This window comes from Corvus moneduloides, chromosome 2, assembly GCF_009650955.1.
Source record: "Corvus moneduloides isolate bCorMon1 chromosome 2, bCorMon1.pri, whole genome shotgun sequence".
Taxonomy (NCBI): Eukaryota; Metazoa; Chordata; class Aves; order Passeriformes; family Corvidae; genus Corvus; species Corvus moneduloides.
This window is the reverse complement of record NC_045477.1, coordinates 35,499,690-35,523,822: the sequence shown is the minus strand read 5'-3', so window position 1 is coordinate 35,523,822 and position 24,133 is coordinate 35,499,690. Positions and strand designations below refer to the sequence as shown.

The window sequence follows — 24,133 nt, the reverse complement described above, 5'->3', positions numbered from 1 at the left end:
ACCACTGGCTTCACATGAAGACTGGTGAAGGAAAACTAATTTTACACTAAAACACGAGATCTGCTCGGGCATGTTGGGTGTACTTGGTCTCAGGAAGACTGTGTTCTGGAGGCAGCAAACTGCTTTGCTGCACATCAGGCTCGGTCCTTTCCTGATTAGTAAACAGCAAATCTGGTTTTGAGGGTGGCCTTGGACCACATGGCATTCTCATCACGGCTGTTTTGCTTCTATTGTTGGTTTTACTCCTGTAATTAATAGGAACGAGCATTCTAACTTACAGACACGGACGTTGGAGGAGGAGTTAGATTTCCCCACCCCCACATTTTTCCCCTAGCAGCAGAACAGAGTGTTCTGTTTTTGCCAAATAAACTGGGTATACATTATGGCTTGATTCCTGGTACATAATTAATATTCTTCATAGACAGTGTGTCTTCAAACAGCTGGCTGATAGTTACTCTGAGAAAAGGCCTTGTGATCCCAGCTTTGGTCAGCCAGAGACAGAAACTTCAGTTTTATTTTCTTATCTTGTGGTGACACACTGTAAAGGCGAAGTGGTGTGTTCAAAGTACAGCCTTTTGAGGCTTACAGGAACAAACATGAACATGCAATTCAATAGGCAAATAGAAGATGCTGTTGTATTTCCTGTTCCCTCCTTCCCTGTTTTTCATAAAGGGGATACAAACATGAACACAGAAACTAAAATAAATTTTTAGCCAGATAAAACAATAAGCAGCAGTTCTTGTCAGAAATGTGCCAGGTTTACGTTCTTATTTATCTTTCTGCTATATTTGCAGAATATATGTATATGTGTGTATATATATATATATATATATATATATATATATAATTTGCACTTTAAACACGATCCCACGTGTTTTTTGCAGTGTATTTTAACGAAGCATTCACCCCTTGCCTGGTTTCAAACGCTGACAGTTCTCCAGTTACCAAGGGATATGAAGTGCGGGGGGAAGAAAGGAACGGCTACACCTGAAAATGCTTTGCAAGCAAATTCACTTCCAAGAGGTACCTTTGGGCAAATCTCATGACCAAGGAAGGGCAGGTTTTATTACTTTTCTCTCTCGCTCTCCCTTACTCCTGGCTCTGTGTAGACCTGGAAACACTGGTGTGAGGGGTGACTGGCTAAAAGGATGGCATCAGAGAAACAGGGACGGCAAGGGTGCTTGCTGAGGCGAACGAGTCACAGAATCACGGCATTGTTAGGGTTGGAAGGGACCTCTGGAGGCCATCTATTCCAACCCCCGCACCAAGTCAGGGTCACCTGGAGCAGGTGACACAGGAACACCTCCAGGTGGGTTTGGAATGTCTCCAGAGAGGGAGAATCCACAAACCACCCAGAACAGCCTGGCACCCTCAACGTAGAAGTTCTTCCTCATGTTGAGGTGGAACTTCTTGTGGTTTTGTTTCTAGCCACTGCTCCCCGCCCAATCGCTTCCCTCTCAGCACAGAGCACCCAAGACCCCGGCGAGCAGCCGCTCCCGCCGCCGCTGTGCGGGGGCCGTGTGGGCCGAGCCAATGGCGGCCGGGGCGGGCCCGGAGCGAGGCGGGGCTGCGCCGGCACCAATCAGCGCGCGGGGCAGCGCGGGAAGGCGGGAGGGAGCGGCGGGCGGGACGGGAGATGTGGCCAATGGCGAGTCGGGACGCGCGTGCGAGAGCGGGTCTTGGGCGCAGGAGCCCGTCAGCGAGGAGGAAGGGCGGTGCCAGCCAATCGCAGGCCGCTGTGGTGACGGGCGAGCCAATGGCGAGCCGCGCAGGCGGAGAGCCAGCCAATCAGGGCGCGCCCGGCGGACAAAAGGGGCTCTCCAAAGCGCCGGCCCCTCTCCCGAGCACAATTTCACATGACGCAACGGCTGCGGGAAGCGGTTCGCGAGCCGTGCCCGCCGCCGCCATTTTGTGAGCGCGGAGACTGAGCCGGCGGCGGCCCGAGGAGCGGCGGCACCGGCAGCGCCGCCAGCGGGAGCCGCAGCGTGGAGGATGCGGTAGACGAGCCCAGCGGCAGCGGCGGGGGGGCGGCATCGGCATTGCTCGGCGGCGGCGGCGGGGGATCGCGGGGAGGGGGCTGTCGGTCGGTGGGTCGGGTCCTGGTCGGAGCAGCATGTCGGCCCCGGAGAGCAGCGCTGGCAGCAGCGAGGCCCGGGAGGACGCGTGCCGCGACTACCAGTCTTCGCTGGAGGACCTGACGTTCAACAGCAAGCCGCACATCAACATGCTGACCATCCTGGCCGAGGAGAACGTGCCCTTCGCCAAGGACATCGTCTCCCTGATCGAGGCGCAAATCGCCAAGGTTTTTATATTCCACCGACTACTACTCCTACCTATACTGCTGGGGGGACCGGCCGGGGCAGCGGGGTAGGGCGGCCTGGGGGCCCGCAGGAGAGGCGCGGGGGGAGCCGAGCGGTGGAGGCGGGTCAGGGGGACACAGCGGAGCCGGGGGACGAGAGGGCCTGAGGCCCGGGAAATGGGCGAGAGAGAGAGAGAGAGAGGCGCGGGTGGGGTGGGGCGGCGAGGGGGTTTAGGTGGTAGTGCTGGCGGGGGGATGTTGGTAGCGAGGGGCGAAAAGAAAGAGCAGGATTTGGACGGAGTTGGGGGAGGACGGGGGTCTAGGAGGCTGGGGGTCGCCGTGGGGGAAACAGGCGGAGGAGGGAAACGTGTCTCAGCTGGGATCAGGGAGCAACGGGGCGAGGCGGCGGGCGGGGGCTCCTACTTGCATCGCGAAGCTTCAGGCTGCTGCTGCTGCTGCTGCTACTTCTACCCTCCCACCACATAGGGAGCAGGGGACTCGAGGGAGGGGAGCAACCCCCAGACCACCCTGTTGGGAGTAGGGAAGGGTTTGGGACTCGCCCCAGGAGGAGCTGAGGGAGGAGGGCAGCGTGGCTCGCGCTGTGAGCCCCGCGTAAATAGCAGGCACAACATGGCGGCCCGGCAGTGACTGGGCAGCTGCACTTCCTCGCCCTTGGAACGGGGTTTTCCCCCGACACGGAGCCAGGATTCGGTGTCCGAATCTGGTGTGTAAACCCTTGGATTTAGGCGATTTCGACAGTAGGTGGGCAGTGCAGTCATTAGAGAGGACCTGAGTGGGGAGATCTCGTGGAGAGTTGGGGTTTTCTTGGGGGGATAGTCTAAAAGGAAAATAAGGTTAAGTTTCTAGAACGCAAATTGTCCGCCTCTGAAAGGCTAATTATAGTGACTTTTAAGTATTAGTTAAAGCTATTTCCCCAGTGCGGACCCTGTGAGAGATTAATTGAGGGGTGGGGGCTCCCTTATATCGTAAAAAAGTTTGTGGGTGAAAGGTGATCATCTCCTTCGGTTAGAGAAGTGTGTGTGGTGGTGATGGGGGTTGTTTTGCTCTGCCTCATTAGAGAAAATTCTGTGGGTTTGGGATAATCTGTTTGGATTTCAGGAGATCTGTGCCCCGAGTAGCACTAGCGTTGTGTGCGTATTTATTTTGGCTAGAGAAGTTTATTGGTTGAGGATGTGGAAGAAGAAATTCTCCCTGACTGTAGAAACTGCAGCAGCCTGTAGGATCTAACATGGCGTCTGAAAGGCACATGATATAAAAAGGGAAAGAGGAGGCTCCCTCTGAGCCCAGCCCAGGCAGTTGCTGACATCAGTCAGCCACTGCACATGCATGGGGGTTTGCAGCACCTTTTTAGCGAGCATTTTAGAAGAAAAGGGTTCTTCTTTCAGTCCCCCATCCCGCCCCGTATTCGTGCCAGCCACCCCTCCCCCGTTGTTTCCCTTGCTCCCTCTGATCTCAGGTGTTAAAAGGCTTTTTTCCTTTGGCTTTAATCGTGGTTTATAATGGTGAGAATTGTACTATCTAATGATGGGGGTGGGAACGATCTTTTAAGATGCTTAATCTATCTTTCTATCAATGCAGGGATGTCTTTTTAGTGTGCCACAGACCTCTTCCAGTCTAGTTTTAAATGCTGCCAGTGGCTGAGTTTTGCCATTCCTTGGGGAGGTGACCTCATAATCTAATAGCTCTCACCATTATATCTCCTAAAGGGCAGTGGATGTATAAAAAATGATTTGTGATGAATAACAATGCTGTCAATTTTTTTTTTTTTCATTTCTGGGTGATTTAGAACCTGCCCTGAAGTGTGGGGTTTTTTTCAAAAGATGTCTTAAAACCTGTATCAATGGTTAGTTTTGCCTAGTTACTGTTTATGACTGTAGTTTATTCAAGGCAAGTTTTTAGTTGTTTCTGGGAAAGTGATCTCCTTTACTAAGCCACTTTTAAAAAGTGTTGCCTGGAGACAGTTTGTTTAGTGTAAAACTTGAGTGGTCTGCTTTACAATTGAATAAATGGTTCTGAAATGTGTGACTGGTATTATAAAATTTGTAAATAAAAAGTGTGAAATATGTATTTGTCTTTTTATTTACCATTGTATAGTGCAGAATTTGTTTCCAAGACCCATTTTGTATACAAAGTTGCTTTTTTTTTTTTTAAACAATTTTTTTCACAAGTTTGTGACTTGGGGTTCAATTGCCAGATACTATTTTAAACTTGAATCTTCTAGGAAACTAATAAAAAAGAGCCACACATTTCCAACAATAGCTTTCCTACGTTATTTGAAGGAACAGTGGGAGTTTTGTAAAGAAGTCTTTAATATTATGCTGATGAGCTCAGAGTTAGTGTTCTGCGTTCTGGTGATTATGCGGCGCCTCCCTGCCTTTTGATTAGTGTCGTGCGGGCATCTTTCTTGCTTGGGGGTATTGCAGAGACCTCCTGAAAACAAAATGCATTCCGGTCTGGGATTCCCTTTTGTGGTTATTGAAATACGTGCTAGATACCTTGACATAATAAACACTTTCAGAACAGAAGACTTAAATATTCCAACCATATTTAAGTCACATTTCTTAAAATGCAACACCTGAATAGCTTATATTTGAAGCAGGGTATGCTGCTCAGCTGCTAATTGTGCTCCATAGTTGGAAGTAGGCTTCCTTACCTAGGTTATGGTGTTTCCATGTATGATTGCTGTAACAGTCTGATGCATGATGAAAATGAAGTTAAACTTTTTTACAGTGCTTCTGCTACTAATGGTTCCCCTGCATCTCAAACTTCGGCTTAGCTGAGTATAGTGAGCTACTTTCCTATGTTGGTGAAATGGAAGAATATAACTTGGGGAATAGCTCTTGGGCATAGGTACTTCTGGGACAGCTCTTTGTGTCCCTAACAGCTGACTAAAAGTCAGAAATGGTGCGCTGTCATTTTTCTATAAAGGAAGGCACCCAGAACTGGAGTGTTTTTAATGTGCCATTGTGCAGGCTGCTTCAAAGAAGAAGCCAGTATTCCACAGACATTTTAAATAGCTGCAGGTCCACAGTCTTTTATGTCTTGGGACTTAAACGATGCTTTTTTCTAACACTTGCACATTGGGTTGTTTACAGTTCAGTATTCCGTCACGGTGTAAGATTGGCTTCTAGTGTGCTGCAATTAGTTTTAGCTAACTTAGCTGGTTTTTTTGTCTTTTTGTGTACAAAATGCATCACCTGCCTGTTTCTACCTTTTTCCCCATATCTTTGAAGGCAGTGACACCCCTCCCTCTACCTTTCTGCCCCCAACTAACAAGGAGTTCTGCCCTCTTCAATAATAAGTTTCAGGTCATGGTAAATTAATACACATTTAAGGGTGAGGAAACATTCTGATTGCCCATGTAAAAATACTGTTGAGTGGGTGCCCTTCTGTGAACCACCATAAAGGGGAAGGAATTTAATTTAAAATGGTGAAGCAATAGCACTTCACACACTTGTCTGGATAATGGGCCTGCAAAGTAAGGTGTCATTAATTAACCTAGTAGCCTATTCTCTTTAAAATGAGCAGTGAGTGAAGTTATTCTGCTTTTATCCCCAGTTTACCAGATGGTGAATGGAGCTTAAAGTATTACAAGTGGATGCTCTTCCAAGGGGATCATGGTCAACACACAGTGCTTGTGTTGTCTTTCATGTCCTCTTCAACAAGTCTGTGTACTTGCTGATGTTTTTTGGAACTTTGCTGTGCCTTCTGCTTTGTGAAAGCCACTGGCAGGCATTAAAATTACTTTTATTGGTCCAGTACTGCTTTTTTCTAAATTGGAAGTTGTTGTAGCAGTCCAGGGTCACTACACTTTTATAGCACAAACTTGCTATGAGTTTTGAAAAAAGGATTTAAAAAAACCCCATCCAAAACCAAACAACAAAAAACAAGCCTCCTGTAGCAAAGCTGTATCCAGAGTTTGAAGACAACCTTCTATGAAAATGGCGGTTGCAGTTCCTGAGCTTGTCTGTGCATTTACCCAGTCTACCAGATGATTGAGTTTTGATTGGATTTTGAACTCTGTTCTGACTGCGTTTTTGCATGCACTCTGGAAATCAGAACCATCGCCATCTACAAGTGCCAAGAGAGTGGGACTCCTTGCTCTATCCATTTGGATTACAGTGAAATAATTACAACCTAATCTCTGTGTAATTTACAAAAGACTGTGATAATCAACATATAATTTATAGCTACAGAAGTTCACTGACTTGGGCTATTTGCCAGAAGTCTAATTTGTGTTCTGTGAAATCCAGAAAAATGCATCCAGGAAGTTTGAATTATAAACGATTTTTAGAAGTTCCTTGAAGTGCTGACGATGGTTTCCTGCTAGATTACTTTCTCAAGGGAAAGGTTACACTCGGTACACTAGTGGCAATACTGTCTCGTGGGCTTCTTTTTTCCTCTTTTTTTCCCCCCCTTTTTCCAAAGCTTTGATACACAAACAAATTAACCTAAGGTGTTCCTTTTTTTTTTTTTTCTTTTTTTCTTTTTTTTTTTTTTTTTTTGATAGACCCACTGCATTATACTTTGAACTGAGTGTCCATTTTTCAGATTAAGTTTTTGTATAAACAAAATCCCAAGCCAAATCCCTCGGTATTTATAGTGGCAACCAAAAAGAGAGGTCTGTATTTCTGGGATTGGTAATCCCTTTATTTGAAAAGGTTAAAGTATGTTTTTGTTGTACTAAACTTCTCAGTTTCTTCTTATTACTCCAGGCTCCTGCATCAGAGAAGCTACCCGTTATGTACCTAATGGATTCCATTGTCAAGAATGTGGGAAGAGAGTATCTCACTGCATTTACTAAAAACCTAGTTGCAACATTTATTTGTGTATTTGAAAAGGTATATACACTTTCGGAAAAGTACTGTATTCTAAGCAAAATTTGTTCCTGGTAAAATAAGTACGTGCTTTCAGGTTTGGGTTTTCTTGGGTGGTGAACTACACAAATTGATTGGTTTTTATAAATCTTGGTATCCATACTATGGAAGATTATTCCTTCTGCTATCAAGCATGTGAGTGAGCTGAAAGATGCAAAGTATTACTTAATTTGGTGTGTAAATGTCAGTAGCTTTCCTGTCCAGGCAAGATTTTACTAACAGTATTTTGATTATTGATGGCTTAGCTGGATGGACTTCTTGTAATGTATAGACCAATTAATTATGAATCCTTGGTTTGTTTTTAAGATAGTTAATAGTCCTTATGCCACGAGTAGACTGAGAGTTGGTTTCTTGTGGATTTCTCAAAGCCTCTCTCTCCTGTAGTCAGATTTGTTTGATTTACATAATTCACATTGTGCAGAATGAGTGCTTAAACTCCAAGAGTGAGTAGCACTGGCACCTGGTTCTCTCTTGGTGGTCTGTCAGCTGAAAAAAATGCTGTGACTGTGTGGGGGAAGGACTCTAAAATGAGTGACTATATTATAAATAGGTGTTTTAATTTTGTTCAGCATTGAAAGCTGCTGCTGTATCTTTTAATTCTGGCTTTTAATCTTGAAGCCCAGTGAAGTAATTGGGCATATTCCTCAGTGAGAAAAGCTTATCAAAGTCCAGGTTTTGAAAGGGTGGACTTAAATGGGTTTAAGTTGGATCAGAAAAGAAGGGTTAACTTCTGTTGTTTTCTGTATAAGAAAGTGGCATTTCATAAGAATGAGACGAATAAAGCTTTTGCATATTTATCATTACATATCAGTGAGGATCTGAAATCCCAGTACACTTTGTATATGGTTTTCAGATGTGCATGATGAAATAAGGAATAGATTGTTCTCATGACTGTAGAAGACTTAACTCTTGTGTATAGAGCAGATAGAGAGAAATAGATTTACTTGGTTTTTTGGTGTTAAATTGTGAGTGCTCTTCTACTGAGTTGCATTTAAGGTTGCAGCTGAATGAAGCTCTGGGTAATAACTAATCTTCAGAGTTTTATATGTTAACTTGCTACAAAGCTAACTAGAACTATTAGTGTACTAACTAAATGTGTAAAGTGGCAGTCATTTCTAATAGCTTAGTTGGTCATGTTAAAAGATGTGAGTAGAATTCCAGCACAGGCATTGTTACAAATTTGGTTTTATCAGTAAATGGTCACTAAGGTATCTTTAGACACTTGAAGTCAGAACTGTTTGCTCAGTCATTTCTGTACATTTTTGCAGTGAACTTCAGTGAACCCTCTCATAGAAAATTGTACAGAGGCATCCCTTAATTACTAAGTATGAATTACTTGTATTGAAGCTCCTGCTCTTAAAAAACCAGAACCTCCAAACCTTCCGGAATATTCTGTGTCTAGCTGTAACATTTTAAAATGGCAGCAGAAATCATCTATGTGGGCAATATTTAATGATTGAATTGGGATTTTGTCATTAGGACAGCTGCATGGATTTTGTACTCTAATGGTTTTTTTTTTTATTGTTTAATTGAGCCACTCATCTTACGAGATGAACTAAATTTTACTTTATTGTAAATTTCTAATTTAGCTGCCATGAGATAATCCAAACCAATTGTTTGTAAAGGGGTAAAATGGGCCTCTGGTCTTGCAAGTACGCTTGATCTGTGACTCATACATAGATGGGTCTCATTCTGCAGCTGAACTGAAATAATAATTGACTTCATTTTAGCTAGTACTCCTTTTATTGCATCTGTTGGGAAAAAATCCTTCAGTGACTAAATAGCTGAGCAAAACACGTTTTTTTCTGTTCAGAGTTTGTTTTTTCTTGATTTGTTTGTCATTGTTACACTCCAGCACAAACACTTGAATAAAGTATTGTCTCAGAGGCTGTTGCCTTTCAATACTTTTGTTACTGTATTTTTTTCCACAGAAGTTGGGCCAGTAAAATGAGAATTTTACTAATGGAAAAGTTGAAAGAAAATTCTCAGAGCATGGTAATACACAATAAAATCTTCAAATGGCCTTGAAACAACAATTCCACATTTGAATTTCTGTTACTGATCCTGTTGCGAGAGATGTGTGGTCTGCACTGCTTATAAATTTTGCGTAGCAAGTTCAGTATGTTAAAATGGCAAGATAGAAATAGGAAATAAATGAAATCTTAAGTTCTACAGAAAAGTTTAAGAAATTGTTCTATATTAACTTAACAAGCCATAGAATTGTTTTATTGTTTTAGGTGGATGAAAATACTAGGAAAAGTTTATTTAAATTACGCTCCACATGGGATGATATTTTTCCTTTGAAGAAACTATATGCACTTGATGTCAGAGTCAACTCATTAGATCCTGCCTGGCCAATTAAACCTCTGCCCCCAAATGTGAATACTTCTAGCATCCATGTGAATCCTAAGTTTTTAAATAAATCGGTAAGTTTTTCTGCCTTCTGTAAGAACAGATGGTAATACGTGTAGTTTTCATTGTTTGTATGCTGCTTTTTGACAATTTAGAATATTAAGAATGAAGTATCTGACCTTTGTAAACAGGTAAGAGAAATTTATAAATTCAGAATATTTTGAGAGTTTGGTTTTTTTATTTAAAAATTGCATTCTAGGTTTTGGAACATTGAGGAATTTATATTAAATGACCTACACCTGTCAAAGCAGGCAACACGTAGTGGGGCAAAAAAATTGCAGTTTATAACTCCTGTACAAACTAAGTCCCCATACTGGATCATGATAACATTGAAAGGAGATGGATTTAATTGATTTCATTAGGTTTTTAAGTGTAACTTTTCTTTATTTTGTTTTTAGCCAGAGGAATCCAATGCACCTACCTCTGCTGTTACTTCTGGTGCCTCTACTCCTCCAGCTGTTCCTGAAATACAAAAGAATTTGACACAGGAGCAACTGATAAGGCAGCAATTGCTTGCAAAGCAAAAGCAGTTGTTAGAACTTCAGCAAAAAAAACTAGAGCTGGAGCTGGAACAGACTAAAGCACAGTTGGTGAGTAGGATAGTTGATAAAACTTTCATAGTTGGGTGTCTCTTTTGGAGAGTACTTGGCTGTACTGGTAAGTACAGTACATTGGTTTTTCCTCATGTTAGGCAAGTGTAGCTATTTTAGGACTACTAGAGCAATGCAGGGTGATCTGGGGTTCCTGAACAGTTTTTGTTACCATAAAACCCTAAATATTACACTTAAAGGTAAAAAACCCAAACAAACATCTTGTGGTTTGGTTTTAATTTCCCTTCAGAATGATACCTGACTGTGATCTTCATCTTTCGCCTCTTGCAGCTGACAGCGAGCTGGGCTATTTCAAATATGTTTGTTCCTAAGGAGCAAGGGAGCCTGATTGATTGTAAACAAATTCGGTTTCTTGTTTGGATGCTGCTGTTGGGCTTTACGGCAGTAGTTGGAAGTCTTGCTGTGTTGGCAGTTGACAATACAAAATAAAGCATCTTTGAACTGTGAAAATAGGATACTTGGCAGCTGAGTTGCCTAGACCATGTGGAATATATAGGAAAGCTAGCCCTGTAATTGGAACGTGTGCCAAAGTTACGTATTTTACAATATTGACTTCATGTACTGATCTTGCATAGTATTTGAATTTGATCTTTTGTAATGGTACTGCATTATTTTAGTGCTTGTAATTTGCAATGAATGGGTCAATTTCACTTAAATGGCTGAAGCTCGTAACTTTCAAGACATGGCTATTACAATTTTGTTTTTGAGACAGAATATTAGCACCTCTGGGCAGGAGTTGTGGCATACAGATTAATGCTGTATTTTTTCCAATTTCAGGCTGTATCTCTTAGTGTTCAGCACGGATCATCTAGTATAGCTTCAGTTCCAGCACCTTCCAAGCAACACATTTCTCCCACACCTCATATGACAGTAAAGCCACCTCATCAGACTGCTGTGCAATCTGAAAAAAACAAACCATCCCCAAGTCCTCCACTTCATGATATCAAAATAGTAAACAGGGATCCTCGGCTTAATAGGATGGGCCAACATTCTTCTCATGCTAAGGATCAATCTCATAGGAAAGAATTTTCAGCAAGTGTAACCAGTCAGTCTGAGACCAAGGCAAACAAAACAGCACAGGTTGAAAAACAGAACTCAACAAGGTCAGAAAAATCAAAAGCAAGTGAAAAAACCCAGAAGAAAGAACTTGAACAGTCCAAAGCAAAATCTAAATCGCCATCCCCTTTGAAAAATAAGCTGCCTGATACTAAAGATAGTAAAAGCCAGGAATGTGAAAGCACTAAGGTTTCTGACATCAGTAAGCGGGATCCAAGACTGAAAAGACATCTTCAAGATAAGTCAGAGGGGAAGGAAGAGGAGGTCAAAGAAAAGAGGAGAAGTACAGAGAAGAAGGAAAAGGAGGAGCATAAGACATGTGAACATAGACCAGTGGGGAGCAGAAATAAAGTGATTAACGGTGCTGTTCAGAAACAAGACACGACTACAGAGGAGTCAGAAAAACAGGGTGGAAAACAAGGAAGATCAAGTAGTAGAAAACGGTCACGATCACGCTCTCCTAAGGCAAGATCACCATCTACACATTCTCCAAAAAGACGAGAGAGGAGATCACCTAAAAGAAGACTTCGGAGTTTATCTCCTACTTCATCAACTCCTAAAATTGGAAAGATACGTCAGATAGGCCCTAAGCAGTCTCATGTTGAAGAAGGCACGCAAGCAGCTAGAGATGAAAGAAATTCTAATAAGAGAAATGTTAAACAAGAGGTGCGTGATCCAAGGAGATTGAAAAAAGCCCAAGAAGAAAGACCCCAAGAGACAGCCACCCAGCATTCTGCAAAAGCTTCTCCAGATCCAAAGGAGAACGCAGAAAACTGGCAAGGATCCAAATCAGGCAAGAGGTGGAAATCTGGTTGGGAAGAAAGTAAAAAGTAAGTTACTATCTTTTAAACAACTTCTGTGTCAAGTCAGTGGAAATTCTCCTCTTGGCTTCAGTATAGTTCACTTACGGAGGCAGTGTTCAGATTGTTAAAATTGATAGGTTTAACTTGTTTCTACCAGTGAAATACAGAGATGATGCATACTTAGATTCTAAGGTGATAGTGATGTTTTGCCATGATCAGTTCTAGTAGGAACCATTATGTCCTGAGTAACGAAATAATCTGTGTTGCACATATATTCTTGTTTTCAGCTCACAGCAGAATGATGAACACCAAGCACTTGTTAAATCCCCTCACCAAAGACACCGGGAAAACTGGCCTGCTAGTAAAGGAATTTTATCACCCCGAGCACCAAAGCAGCAGCACCGGTTAAGTGTGGATGCCAATTTACAGATTCCCAAAGAATTGACATCTGCAAGTAAAAGAGAATTACTTAAGAAGGTAATACTAATAAATCTGCCTTCGTAGAAATGTCCCAGGTATGGGTTTTTTTCTTCTCTTTTTGGAAGTCTAACTTTAACTTTATGTTACAGGCTAATGACCGCTTAACATCTGGTGAAATAACACAGGATGAGTTCCTCATGGTAGCTCATCAGATCCGACAGCTGTTCCAGTATCAGGAAGGAAAGCACAGATGTAATGTCTGGGATAGCCCTACAGAGGAAAAATGTGGTTTAAAAAAGAAACCTCTTCTGTCAGATGCAGAATTAACATATTATGAACATAAAGCTAAACTAAAAAGGACACAAGTTCAGCATTCATTGTCAAGGCTTGATCTGTTGGATCCCGAGGATATTTTGGATTATCATATACCTGATGCATTGCTTTCTGGAATAGAATGTGAGCAGGCAAAAGCCAAGCGTGGGGTACAGTTTGACAGAAAAGAAGCATTTGCAGAAAGATCAAGGAGACATTCTCCTGTAAGTGGCACTACAAGACCTTTTGCCGAAAACCTGTCACCACTTGAGAGTCGACGAAGACTTGAAGACCAGCGTGCTACTAAAGGAGCAAGAGGTTCTGATCCTTACGACAGCTGGGGAGAATCGGATGAATTTAGGGATGCTCTCAGACAACAGGGGAAAAGTACAGCAGAGTTCCAGAAAATAGATGGAGATGCACTCTGTAGGTTTGATAATCGTGAAGAAAGACAGCTTCTTGGGCAAGCTGGTATGTGATTTTACTTTATATCGCTTAAGCAATCGACAGTGTATTAGTGAGTGGTTATGTGATTTGTTCTGGTTTTTTTAGGTGTTCGAGAGGAACCAAGGTCACCATTCAGTGAACGTTTCAAAAGAGCTAGGTATGAAGATCCAGAGAAAGCACCATTTCCAGAAAGTCCAGGATCAAGATTTGGAGGTATTGAAGCAAAGCAGAGGATAAGCGCACTGATGGAAGACAGACCTCTGTTTGATGGCTCACCTAGACCGACTGCTGCAAGGGTTGGAGTAGATGGACAAGGAAGTCCTTTTGTTGATGGTCCTGCTGCTGGTTCAAGTTCCAGAATTGATGGGCCAGCTGGACAGGCTGCTATGAGATTTGAGGGGCCTTTGGTGGGGGCAGGTGCATCTCAGTTTGATGGACCAATGGCAGGAGCAGGGGGAGCTGGAGCCCTAAGATTTGATGGGCCACCAGGGCAGCTGGCAGGGGCCCTGAGGTTTGAAGGACCTCCAGGCCAGGTTGGTGGAGGAGGTCCACTACGGTTTGAGGGACCTCTTGGGCCTTTGCGGTTTGAGGGGCCTGCAGGGCAGCCTGTAGGTGGTCCTAGATTTGAAGGACCTGGAGTTGGTCTCAGGTTTGAGGGTCCTCATGGTCAGCCTTCAGGTGGTCTCAGGTTTGAGGGACCTCATGGTCAACCTATGGGGCCTCGGGGTCAACCAGGGGGTGGTCTCAGGTTTGAGGGACCCCATGGTCAGCCCTTGGGGCCTCATGGTCAACCAGGGGGTGGCCTCAGGTTTGAGGGGCCACATTTACAGCCATTGGGGCCCCATGGACAACCTGGAGGTGGCCTCAGATTTGAGGGGCCACATGGTCAGCCCATGGGGCCACATGGACCGTCAAGTGGTGGGCTCAGGTTTGAGGGGCCACACGGACCATCAGGTGGTGGGCTGAGATTGGAAGGACCACGTGGTCAGCCAGGTCTAGGTCCTAGGCTGATTGATGGACCAGTACACCAGGGAGCTGGTGGACTTAGATTTGATGGTCCTCTCGGTCGGGCTGGTCCGAGATTTGATGGCTGTCATGGAGCTGGATTTGATGGTCAGCCTGGACAGCTGTCTCTCCTGCAAAGATTTGATGGAATTCATGGACAGCCTGGTCCAAGGTTGGCACCTGGCCAACAGGCACAAGCAAGATTTGAAACAGCCATACCTCAAAGATTTGATGGACCTCACCAGCCAGCTTCTAGGTTTGACTTGCCCCTTGGCCTTCAGGGTGCACGTTTTGAAAATGTAGCTAACCATCCTGCCTCAAGACTAGAAATGTCACCATATGGACAAGGTGGTCCTTTTGTTGAACATCCTGGCCAGGGCTACAATGGACCAGCTCATGGAATGCAGTTCCAGAGACCTGATATATTTGATGGTTCACCTGGACCAAATTTCAATGGGCCAGCTGGCCCAGGAGGACAGAACTTCCCACTGAGAGCAGCTGGACATTACTTTGAAGAAAAAGGTCTTCAGGGTCCTCAGTATGGAAATTTCAGTAATATGCCAATGGGAAGTAATCAGGTAAGAGATGATTGCATCAAATAGTTTGCTTTCAATAGTGTTTTTGTACAGAGAATTAGCAGTTTTTCTTCCTGTAAAAATGGAATGTTTTTCTGAAGAGTTGGCAGGCTGAGAGTTGGTTTCAAGCTAAAAAAGTCAGTAGATAATTTAAGAATATGCAGTGCTATTTTTTGTTAAGAACTAGACAAAATGGTGGATCTTAGCAATCACTTCATAGTTCAGAATACATCTGTGAAATCATTATTTTTAACATGAGCACAAAACCAGGTAATTGGAAGCCTTTGGTATTTTCATTAAATTTCAACAAAAGTGAATTCTATATAAAGCGTGAAAGATAATGTAAATAAGTGAAGTATACATGATTAATTTTTCTAAGAGGTGTGAAGTGAGACTTGACCAAAATAATTGTTATCTTTTTGCATCTGTTAGTAGTGGTGACAAGCCAATTTTAAAGAGATACCCATGACCTGGGAGAATTGAGAAAGATGGGGCTATTGTTGAACTTTCTTGCTCAAAGGTGGTGTTGTCTTTTAAAATTCTCTCAGCACCATCTTGCTTTGTCAGTTCAGTTGTCTTTGCTGTTGCCTCTTGGAAATGCTCTGTTGAAATGGGGGGGAAAATGATTAGTGATTTTAAAATGTATTTTTCATTTGGGGGATAAAAATTGAATGTGAAGAGTTATTAGATTGTACAAAAGCAGGTAATGTGTTTTGCAGACCTCTAATGGGATAAAGCTTTAAACAGTGTCTAAATCCAGAAAGCAGCCAGTTAGAAAAAAAACCCCAAACATTTTTATTACAAGTGTGTTAAAATGACTGTTTTTCTACCTACAGCTTACTGTAGCTGATGTGCTGAAAAGTCTTGCTTTCAAGATGTGTGTCTGTAGTGAATGCTGGTTCAGTTCTTAGATAAGAGTTAATTGTGGCATTTGTTAGTAGACATTTATGGGTTCCTTGAATTTCTTGAGGAGCTCTCTTTTGGTGAACAGGAGCAATTTAAAAGGAAGTACTGTGTTTGGAAAACGTGATTGCTAAGTAGAAGGAAAGGTGTTGAAGGTGGTGTGGTGGGGTTGGTTTGTTTGTTTTTTAATATTAGGCAAAATAAGGATGTATTCTGAATTTTCCTAGTGGAAAATGAAAATGGGGGAAAGATCGTATAGTAATTTGTGGTCCTTCTCAATATCAAACTGACATGGTTCACTCCTGGAAGGAGTTTAATATATGTGAAATTACTGATAAACAACTAGAAGTTAATAATAAAATGTGAAAAGTAAGTTTATAATCATGTTGTTATACAAAGAATACTTACATGTTTACTTTCACAGGTTTCTCTCATGTCTGCTCAACCAGGACCTTATGGCCAAGGTCAGCAGTATTTGCCAAATCCTGGAAGTTTTGTCCAGAACCCTGCAGGTTTGTAACAATAGAATTCCTTTTATTTCTTTTGGATTGTTCGTTTGGTGGTGGCCACAAAAATGATCTTTTTTTAATGTCCTGATTTACTAGGTCTGTGTGGATTACAGGAAGCTTCCTCAGTGAGGTGGCTGTAGATGTGGTTTCTGTAGCACCTTCATCTCTTTAGGAGCTTCTCTCAAACATTGAAGGCTTTTGTTAGTTTTCATTAACCACGAGTTTTGGTATAAAGTTGTGCTAAAAAGCCAAAAGATAATTTTGATCTGTTTTTCTGGAAGGTGCCAGTCTGTAGGTCTAGTTTGCTTTGCTGGGGTGTGCAAACATTTCCAGTGTATGAGTGGTTAATAATGAAAAACTTCAAAAACATAAAAGGTTAAACTAGGTGATGAAGTAGATTGATTGTGGTGAAATATGTAAGTGTGAATCCAGGACAATACTGCTTTTCAGTAACCACCATCCAACAGAGAGCTGTGTGTGGGCAGCCAGCTTAGATAGCACATCAGAATATATTATGAAGGAAGGGAAAGTCTTGTTACGAAGATTCCCTGTTGCAAGGGAAAAAATTAGCCAAACAATAGATAAAGCAGAGAGTTGGTAAATAATTAGAAACAAAAAATGAAAGAAATGGGAGGCAACAGGAAAACTGTGTTGTGAAATATACTGATAAAAGTGAAGTAGATTTCTAATGCTAACCTTTTGTCACCTTGAATGTCTGTGTTCTTCCCCAGGAGCCCTTCCCCATTCATATCCTGATAACCACCTTGGACAGGTTGATGTGAATGAATTGTTTGCTAAACTGCTGAAAACAGGGATCCTCAAATTGTCTAAAACTGATTCCACTTCAGCACGTATGTAGATTCATTATGTTCTAACTATCCAATTTATCCACAGCTCAAGTGTAAATCTGAGTGTACAAATTTTTGTGAACTCCTGTATGTTTTTTTTTTAAACAGAACTTCATTTTTGGGAAGGAATTTAATGCATGTGGTTGAGTAAATTCTTAGTATCTTGTTTAATTTACAGTTCAGCTATCCAGAGAAGTCTTTGTCTTTGGTGCTGTGCTTTCATAACTTGTTCTTAATTATAATCAGGGTCTTTTCATCTTCTGAAATATTTCTGTATCTATGAAGACTGAATTTTGATGCCAAACACTGAGGTGAAATACTGTTTTCCTCAATTGAAATTCTGGCTTAGTTTCTTTTATGCTTCTTTTTAATGGTGTTAGAGGATGACTGACTTAGCTGTTGTGCACTTGTGTTTTACCGTAGTCAGATTGTATTACTGATATTTGAAAAAAATAACTTTCAGGAGCACATAATTTCTTTCTGATGATGTACTGAAATTTTGGTAAAATAATATCTTTATGGTTTCTAGAAGCAAATGAAACATCAGCCCAGCCGACTGCTGAAGAAGAAGATGATGATCAGAATGAAGATCAGAATGTTCCAGACCTCACTAACTTCATAGTTGAAGAACTTAGACAGTATGTATAGTAGAATGGGTTTACAGTAGGAATAACAACAAGGCAGTAGCTAGATAGTTCATCCAAGACAGTTAGAAGCTTTTGAAAGATTACCTGTCACTTTGTGATTCAGAGGAGGTTAAACCAGTGAGTGCATTGTTTGATGTCAGCCTTGTTGAACTTGAGAAAGGAAAAAGAAAATTAACATGGGAAAACTTAGCTTTATGCAAAGGTGCGCGTTGTTACTTAAGCACTGGGGTTGTGACAGGGAGTGAAGCCCAGGCCTGGGCTGCATCAAAAGCCAAGTGACAAGGAGGTCAAGGAAGGTGATTATCCCCCTCTGCTCTGGTGAGACCCCCACCTGTAGTGCTGCTCTGGGGCCCCAACAGAAGAAGGACATGAACCTGTTGGGAGTGAGTCCAGAGGGGGGGCCACAAAGATGATGAGAGGGCTGGAGCACCTCTGCTGTGGAGACAGCCTGAGAGAGTTGGGGTGGTTCAGCCTGGAGAGGGGAGGGCTCCAGGGAGGCTTTAGTGTAGCCTTCCAGTACCCAGAGGCCTACAAGAGAGGCTGGAGAGGGACTTTGCACAAGGCCATGTAGTGATAGGACAGGGATAAAGGCAAATGACCTTACGCTAAAGAACAAATTTATTGTAGATAGTAGGAAGAAATTTACTGAGAGGTTGATGAGGCACCAGCACAGGTTGCCCAGAGAAGCTATGGATGCCCCATCCCTGGAAGTGTTCAGTGCCAGACTGGATGGGGCCCTGAGCAACCATGGCAGGGGGGTTGGAACTAGATGGTCTTTACAGTCCATTGCAACCCAAACCGTTCTATGATTTAATTTTATGACTTCGGTGGTAGCTTGTAAAGCTGGGCCAAATGAAGGCATTGCAATTTGTGCATTATTAGGTGAGAAAAGTTAATAGGAATGAGACACAACACTAACATATTTCTCATGAATCATTAATAAGAGCCCATTGATTTTTGAATGTTTAAGTTGATTGTGCTATGAAAATCAGGATGAATGTAGTCATATAGTGTACTTTTAACTTGGAGCAATGCATGCTTTTCCCCTGCTATTGTAGGCAAATGGAGCAACTTGCTGAGAAACTTCTTACTGTTGCTTTTTAAAGAAGTGTTAAGATATTTTTTTATCTCTTTTTGTAGGCGTTATGATAGTGTTATAAATCGACTGTACACTGGAATTCAGTGTTACTCCTGTGGAATGAGGTTCACTACTTCACAGACAGATGTCTATGCAGATCATTTAGATTGGCATTACCGCCAGAACCGGACAGAAAAAGATGTTAGCAGAAAAATTACACACAGGAGATGGTACTACAGTTTAACAGTAAGTAATGCAGTATTTGTGTTGATAAATTACAGGCTGGATTCTGTGTTTTACTCTTGCATGTGCTGTAGGATTGCAGCTGAAATTTGCATCATCACAGGAGTTGGTTGTGATAAACAATGACGTCTTAGATACTTCAAGTAGTCTGCAAATGTGTGTTAGGATACAAAAGGCAGTTGTATGATGAACAATAAACAGTTTAAAGCTGCTTATTGCACTGTTTTCATTCCACTGAAAATGGAATTTGAAGGATAGCGATCTTTTTGGAAAAAGAGTTTCTGAAGTGAGAGTACACTGTTGTGTAATGCTGCATGTGAGGAGTATTTCAGTTTTAACAAAGTAAGATTTATTAAATACGATACTTGGGGATGTCTGAGTGAGAATGAAAACTTCTTCCTCAGGACTGGATTGAATTTGAAGAAATAGCAGATCTAGAGGAGCGTGCTAAAAGCCAGTTCTTTGAAAAAGCTCACGAAGAGGTTGTGTTGAAGACACAGGAAGCTGCGAAAGAGAAGGAGTTTCAGAGTGTCCCAGCTGGACCAGCTGGAGCGGTTGAGGTAAGTTTCAGCTTGCCAGATAACAAGAATCTAGTTTAATCAGCCCAGATAGCAAGAATCTAGTCACTCAAAGGCCTTTTCTTGGTCTTAAAATCAAGAGTCAAACATGGTTAGAAGGGGAAAAGGGATTTTACTTTGGTATTTATTTGGTATATATTAGTGCACCTTAGGTGCACTACGTCCAGGTCGAATGCACCTCCATGCACACCACGGTGCACACCCCCAAAAGATCTGGTATAACATTATAGGTCTTACTAATTAGCATATCTATCAAAGATTCCCCAATGAGAGGCTCAAATGAGCCCCCCCTCTCCAAGGAGCCTTCCCCTGGATGGTTCTATCTTAGCTTACAGAATGTGTTCTGGAGAGGACCTTGAAGTCTGGGCACACTGATCCCTAACTACGAAGCTTCTAAAATGTTTAGTCTCTCAGCTTGACAAACAAGTCCAAGAATGTAGGCGAAAAGCACTAAGAATACAGAAGTTATAAAAAGGTATAACAGGGGTATAAAAGAAAAGGCAAAAAATCATCATGGCATCAGTACTGTATTCTTGTTATTATATGTAGACTGGAATCTTGTACTTGGGCCTTTGTGCAGCCCCTCCATAGGTGATTTGTGTATGTAGTGGTTGCTTCTCGGGGCAGAGAATAGTACAAACCACCTGTAGTTAAAAGTCTACGCCCATTGGCATTCTGTGGTTTTAGCAAAACTGAAATAGGCAAAGTGTCTTAATTTGCTGAATGTTTACATAGAGTAAGTAGAGTAAGCGATCTGTCCTTTGATGGTTATTTGTCATTCAAACAACTACAGGGTTTACTGGGTTTTTGGTACTTTCAAACACAAAAATTTCTTTTTTGGTAGCAGATAGGCATTAGAAGAAAGAAATAGCACAATCTGAAAGTAACCAGTAGAACTGTATTTTGGTAGATGAATTGGTGTACAACAAATGTTGTTAGAATTACACTTTAGTTTACGTGCTAAGTCTCTAAGAAACTAGCTATGAAACCACAAAGGCCTTTTTTACATTTTAAAAAGTACCTTTTGTGCTTTGGTCTCTGAGTTGATAATTTTTCACAGAATTACTAAAAATTTTAGTACTCCATCTGAAAGTTCTGCCTTTTTTGACTGGAAATTGCAGGTTAAGGGGGAAGAATGAAGGTAATTCCATAAATAAAATCAGTTAAATCGCTGTAATGGATTGTCTTACATGAGAGTAAGACAGCATTACGTTGTTACAAGGTGCTTTGCAGACTTAACTACCTAAAAGGACAAAGCTTAGCTTTCTCAAGTGACTAAGAGTATTCAGGGCCAAAGGGTGATCCTTTCTCTGTCTGCAAACCATACTCAATTTTTAATTAAGGTTTACTAATTATTAAAGTGATTTTTAAAGTGTGGAGAAAAGATCATGTTCTAGGCTTAACATACTTAATTTAAAAGAGCCTTATTTGACTCTTACTAGGTTCTTGAGTTTCATGTGTTCAGTAAGTTGCAATAACAACATTTATCTCTGTTACTACAATAACATTTCAGAGCTGCGAAATTTGCCAAGAACAATTTGAACAGTATTGGGATGAGGAAGAGGAAGAGTGGCACCTGAAGAATGCTATCAGGGTAGATGAAAAGGTAATCTGATCTTATTTATGTGTGATACTGATTCGTAGTAAAACTCCTGAAGAATTACAGAAAAAAAAAACCACCAGGGGGAGCTGGCAAGTGCTCTTTTTCTCTTGAAGGATTTCTATTGCAGTTTTCCTGGCTTCCAAATATATAAATATCTCTGCCTTTGGAAGTGCCTGAAATCCTGGTCTCATTGTTATGGGCTCACTAGCTCTCCCTTACACTGCAGTGCTCAAAGAAAAATGGATCACTCTGTGTATGGGTGTAGGTATCAGTTGAATTATTTCTGTATGCAGCTGTGCACAGGTAATTCCCAGCACTCACCAGGCTTCTCTAACTCACAGCACTTACCAGCCCTCTGTATGATCATGTTTCCTAAATAAACATCACAACATCTTGTCTCAGGTGTATTTGACACCCTACTTATCCTGCTCAGGTCATAGTTTTTCTAGATGAATTGTGTGATCATGTGTAATTGACACTGTTCAGTTCATTATCAGTGATCCTGCTGTAGTTTATTTTTACATACTTAAATGTATAACAACTTTTTTTCAGATTTACCATCCATCTTGTTATGAAGATTACCAAAATGTAAGTGGATCCTTCATATTTTTTGAAGTATTTTGCTTTCAGTTTGTTTGCTTGGTCTCTTGACTTTGCAGGGAGCAGATGCGTTCAGAATGTGCTGCCCATTTTTCTCTTGCCTAAGACTTGGAGGCCTTGGGCATGGCAAGTTTATAATACAGAATTAGCTGAGATGCAGTTCTGGTTATGATGTACCGTGACAGCTTGTGTGCCATAAAGCAAAGCCATGGTTTGATGGATTTATTGTGGAGTAATGTGTAATCTTAGGAATTTGTAACAATAGAGTAGATGGGTGTTGGTGTGTGTGACATTTTTAATGGTTTGGGAGTTACAACTGCTCCGAGGGCAGGGAGCAGGGAACAGTTCATGGTAATGTATTAAGCATTTCATCACTGCTTGGTGATACCTTTTCAAAGGAAATGGGAAAAAGTAATGCTATTTAAAAAATTAAATTTGTTTTCTTAGAAGTTTGGCAAAGTAGAAAGTTTGGATTTTGAGTGCCTGACCATCAACATGTTTGCATTTTGAAAAAGGGCAAAAGGAATAAAAAGCTAAAAATGGTTATTTTAGTGTGCTAATGCTACCTTGACTTCGACTTTGCAGACATCATCATTCGATTGCACACCGTCTCCCAGCAAGACTCCTTCAGAAAATCCACTAAATATAATGTTGGACATTGTTAAACAAGAAACAGAAGAGTCCTGTGACTCACCTAAAATCAAAGAAGAACCTGAGGACACGCCTCCAGCCTGTGCAGAAGAGAGCACACCTGCATCTACAGAAATCAAAACAGAACCTGAGGAGTCTGTTTAAATAAACTGCGGTATGATTTTTTTTTTTTTTTTTACAGAAGAGCTGCTGTGCTAATTCTGGAAGGCAAATACTTTTTATATGAATAAAAATGTCCAACTGAGGCAGGGCCTCAACTGCTGTTTGGTTAATAAATACATTTTTGTATTTGAAATTTCTTACTGCCTGCACAGTTTCAGGTGTCATTGTGTGAAAGTTCTGTAGATGCGTGAAAATTTAATGGTATATGTAAAAATGTAAAATTTTCACTTGTTGAAATGTAAATTATAAATAAAAGATATTTTTGCTATATATGGAGTGTAATGTTTATGCACACCATCAAATAAAGACAGTGTTTCTGTACCTTTTTCAGTTTAAAATTAATTAAAATGAATATTTGCTTAATAAGATTCAGAAAAATGAAAGCAAGTCTCTTCCTTCAGTTATCCCATAGGTGGGTTATCAAGGGAAGGAGCTTCTCAGACAGGCCTAGATTCCTTGTCTTTTTAAAGTTGTTTGAACAGACTTACATATCCAGATGTTAAAAAAACCAATTACAACAACAAAATAATAAAAAATCCTCAAAAAAACTCACAAAAAGACAGTTCTGGGTAGAAGGGGAACATTTAACAAACCAACCGGAGTGCTTGATTGTGGTGAACACAAGTGCCAACAAAAAAAAATTAACAAACCAGGATGCCTGGTAGTTAAGACATTTTTAATGACTTTTTTTTCCATTAGTCAAACACAAATTTAATAAAGCTGCATTTTCTTTACGTTACAGGGGGGAGTGAATGTAAGAATGCTCATTTGAAACGTGGTTAACATTTTCTTTTTTGTTGCTTATGACTGGACTTAGATGGTAAACCAGATATCCTGAGATGTTAATATTTCTTAAATGTTATAAATAAAACTAAGCATATATTTGAGTGTGAGTCTCTTCCTTTCAGTAATGGGTCTGTGTGGCTGGTATGTTTGTGGGATTGGAAATAAAGTTGTGTGTTTCAGTATGCATTTGATGTTTTATTCTAACTCTGCTAGTTATTGTGTCTATTTTTAACTTGCTGGGAGCAAGACAGAAGCTCTAATAGTCAGAAAGCAATGTCACAATCCTAGCATGTTATTCTTGCAGTGGGGATACTTGGGAGTCAGAATTCACCCTTAGTGTAAGTAGAAATAATTAGCAGTGCAGGAGCTGTTGGCTGCAAACACTTCTTCCCATGTTAACACTCAGGCTTCATGCACTTTTTCAGATGTGAATAATACTTTTGATTCTTTTATTAAGGTTGGAACTGTAGTTGTGAGCTTGCCCTGTTCTAGATATCAGCCTTAAAAATGCTGTTTAATTAGAGACGACAGTCCAGAGGAACCAAAATACAAAATGGATCAGGGTGGTAGGTGTCAGTCCATAGGGTTGGTGTGTGTGGCTGCTGGCTGTGCTGAGGAGAGATGCTCCTGTGGTAGTTATTGCAACCTCTTCCTGGAGCAGGGATGTAGCCTGGTCCCTTGGTCCAA

General features: G+C 41.5%; 1 protein-coding gene across 1 annotated transcript; it reads left to right on the top strand.

Moving 5' to 3' along the window:
• Nucleotides 1–1,836: 1,836 nt before the first annotated feature.
• PCF11 (PCF11 cleavage and polyadenylation factor subunit) lies at nt 1,837–23,547 on the top strand. Its single transcript, XM_032099107.1, has 16 exons — nt 1,837–2,302; nt 7,036–7,161; nt 9,435–9,623; nt 10,008–10,199; nt 10,998–12,106; nt 12,367–12,556; nt 12,649–13,282; nt 13,364–14,841; nt 16,166–16,253; nt 16,982–17,101; nt 17,628–17,736; nt 18,886–19,069; nt 19,471–19,626; nt 21,158–21,250; nt 21,800–21,835; nt 22,433–23,547. Exons 1-16 carry the CDS (start codon nt 2,114–2,116, stop codon nt 22,640–22,642), a joined length of 5,103 nt encoding a protein of 1,700 aa, XP_031954998.1. The 5' UTR covers nt 1,837–2,113; the 3' UTR covers nt 22,643–23,547.
• The last annotated feature ends 586 nt before the right edge of the window (nt 23,548–24,133 follow it).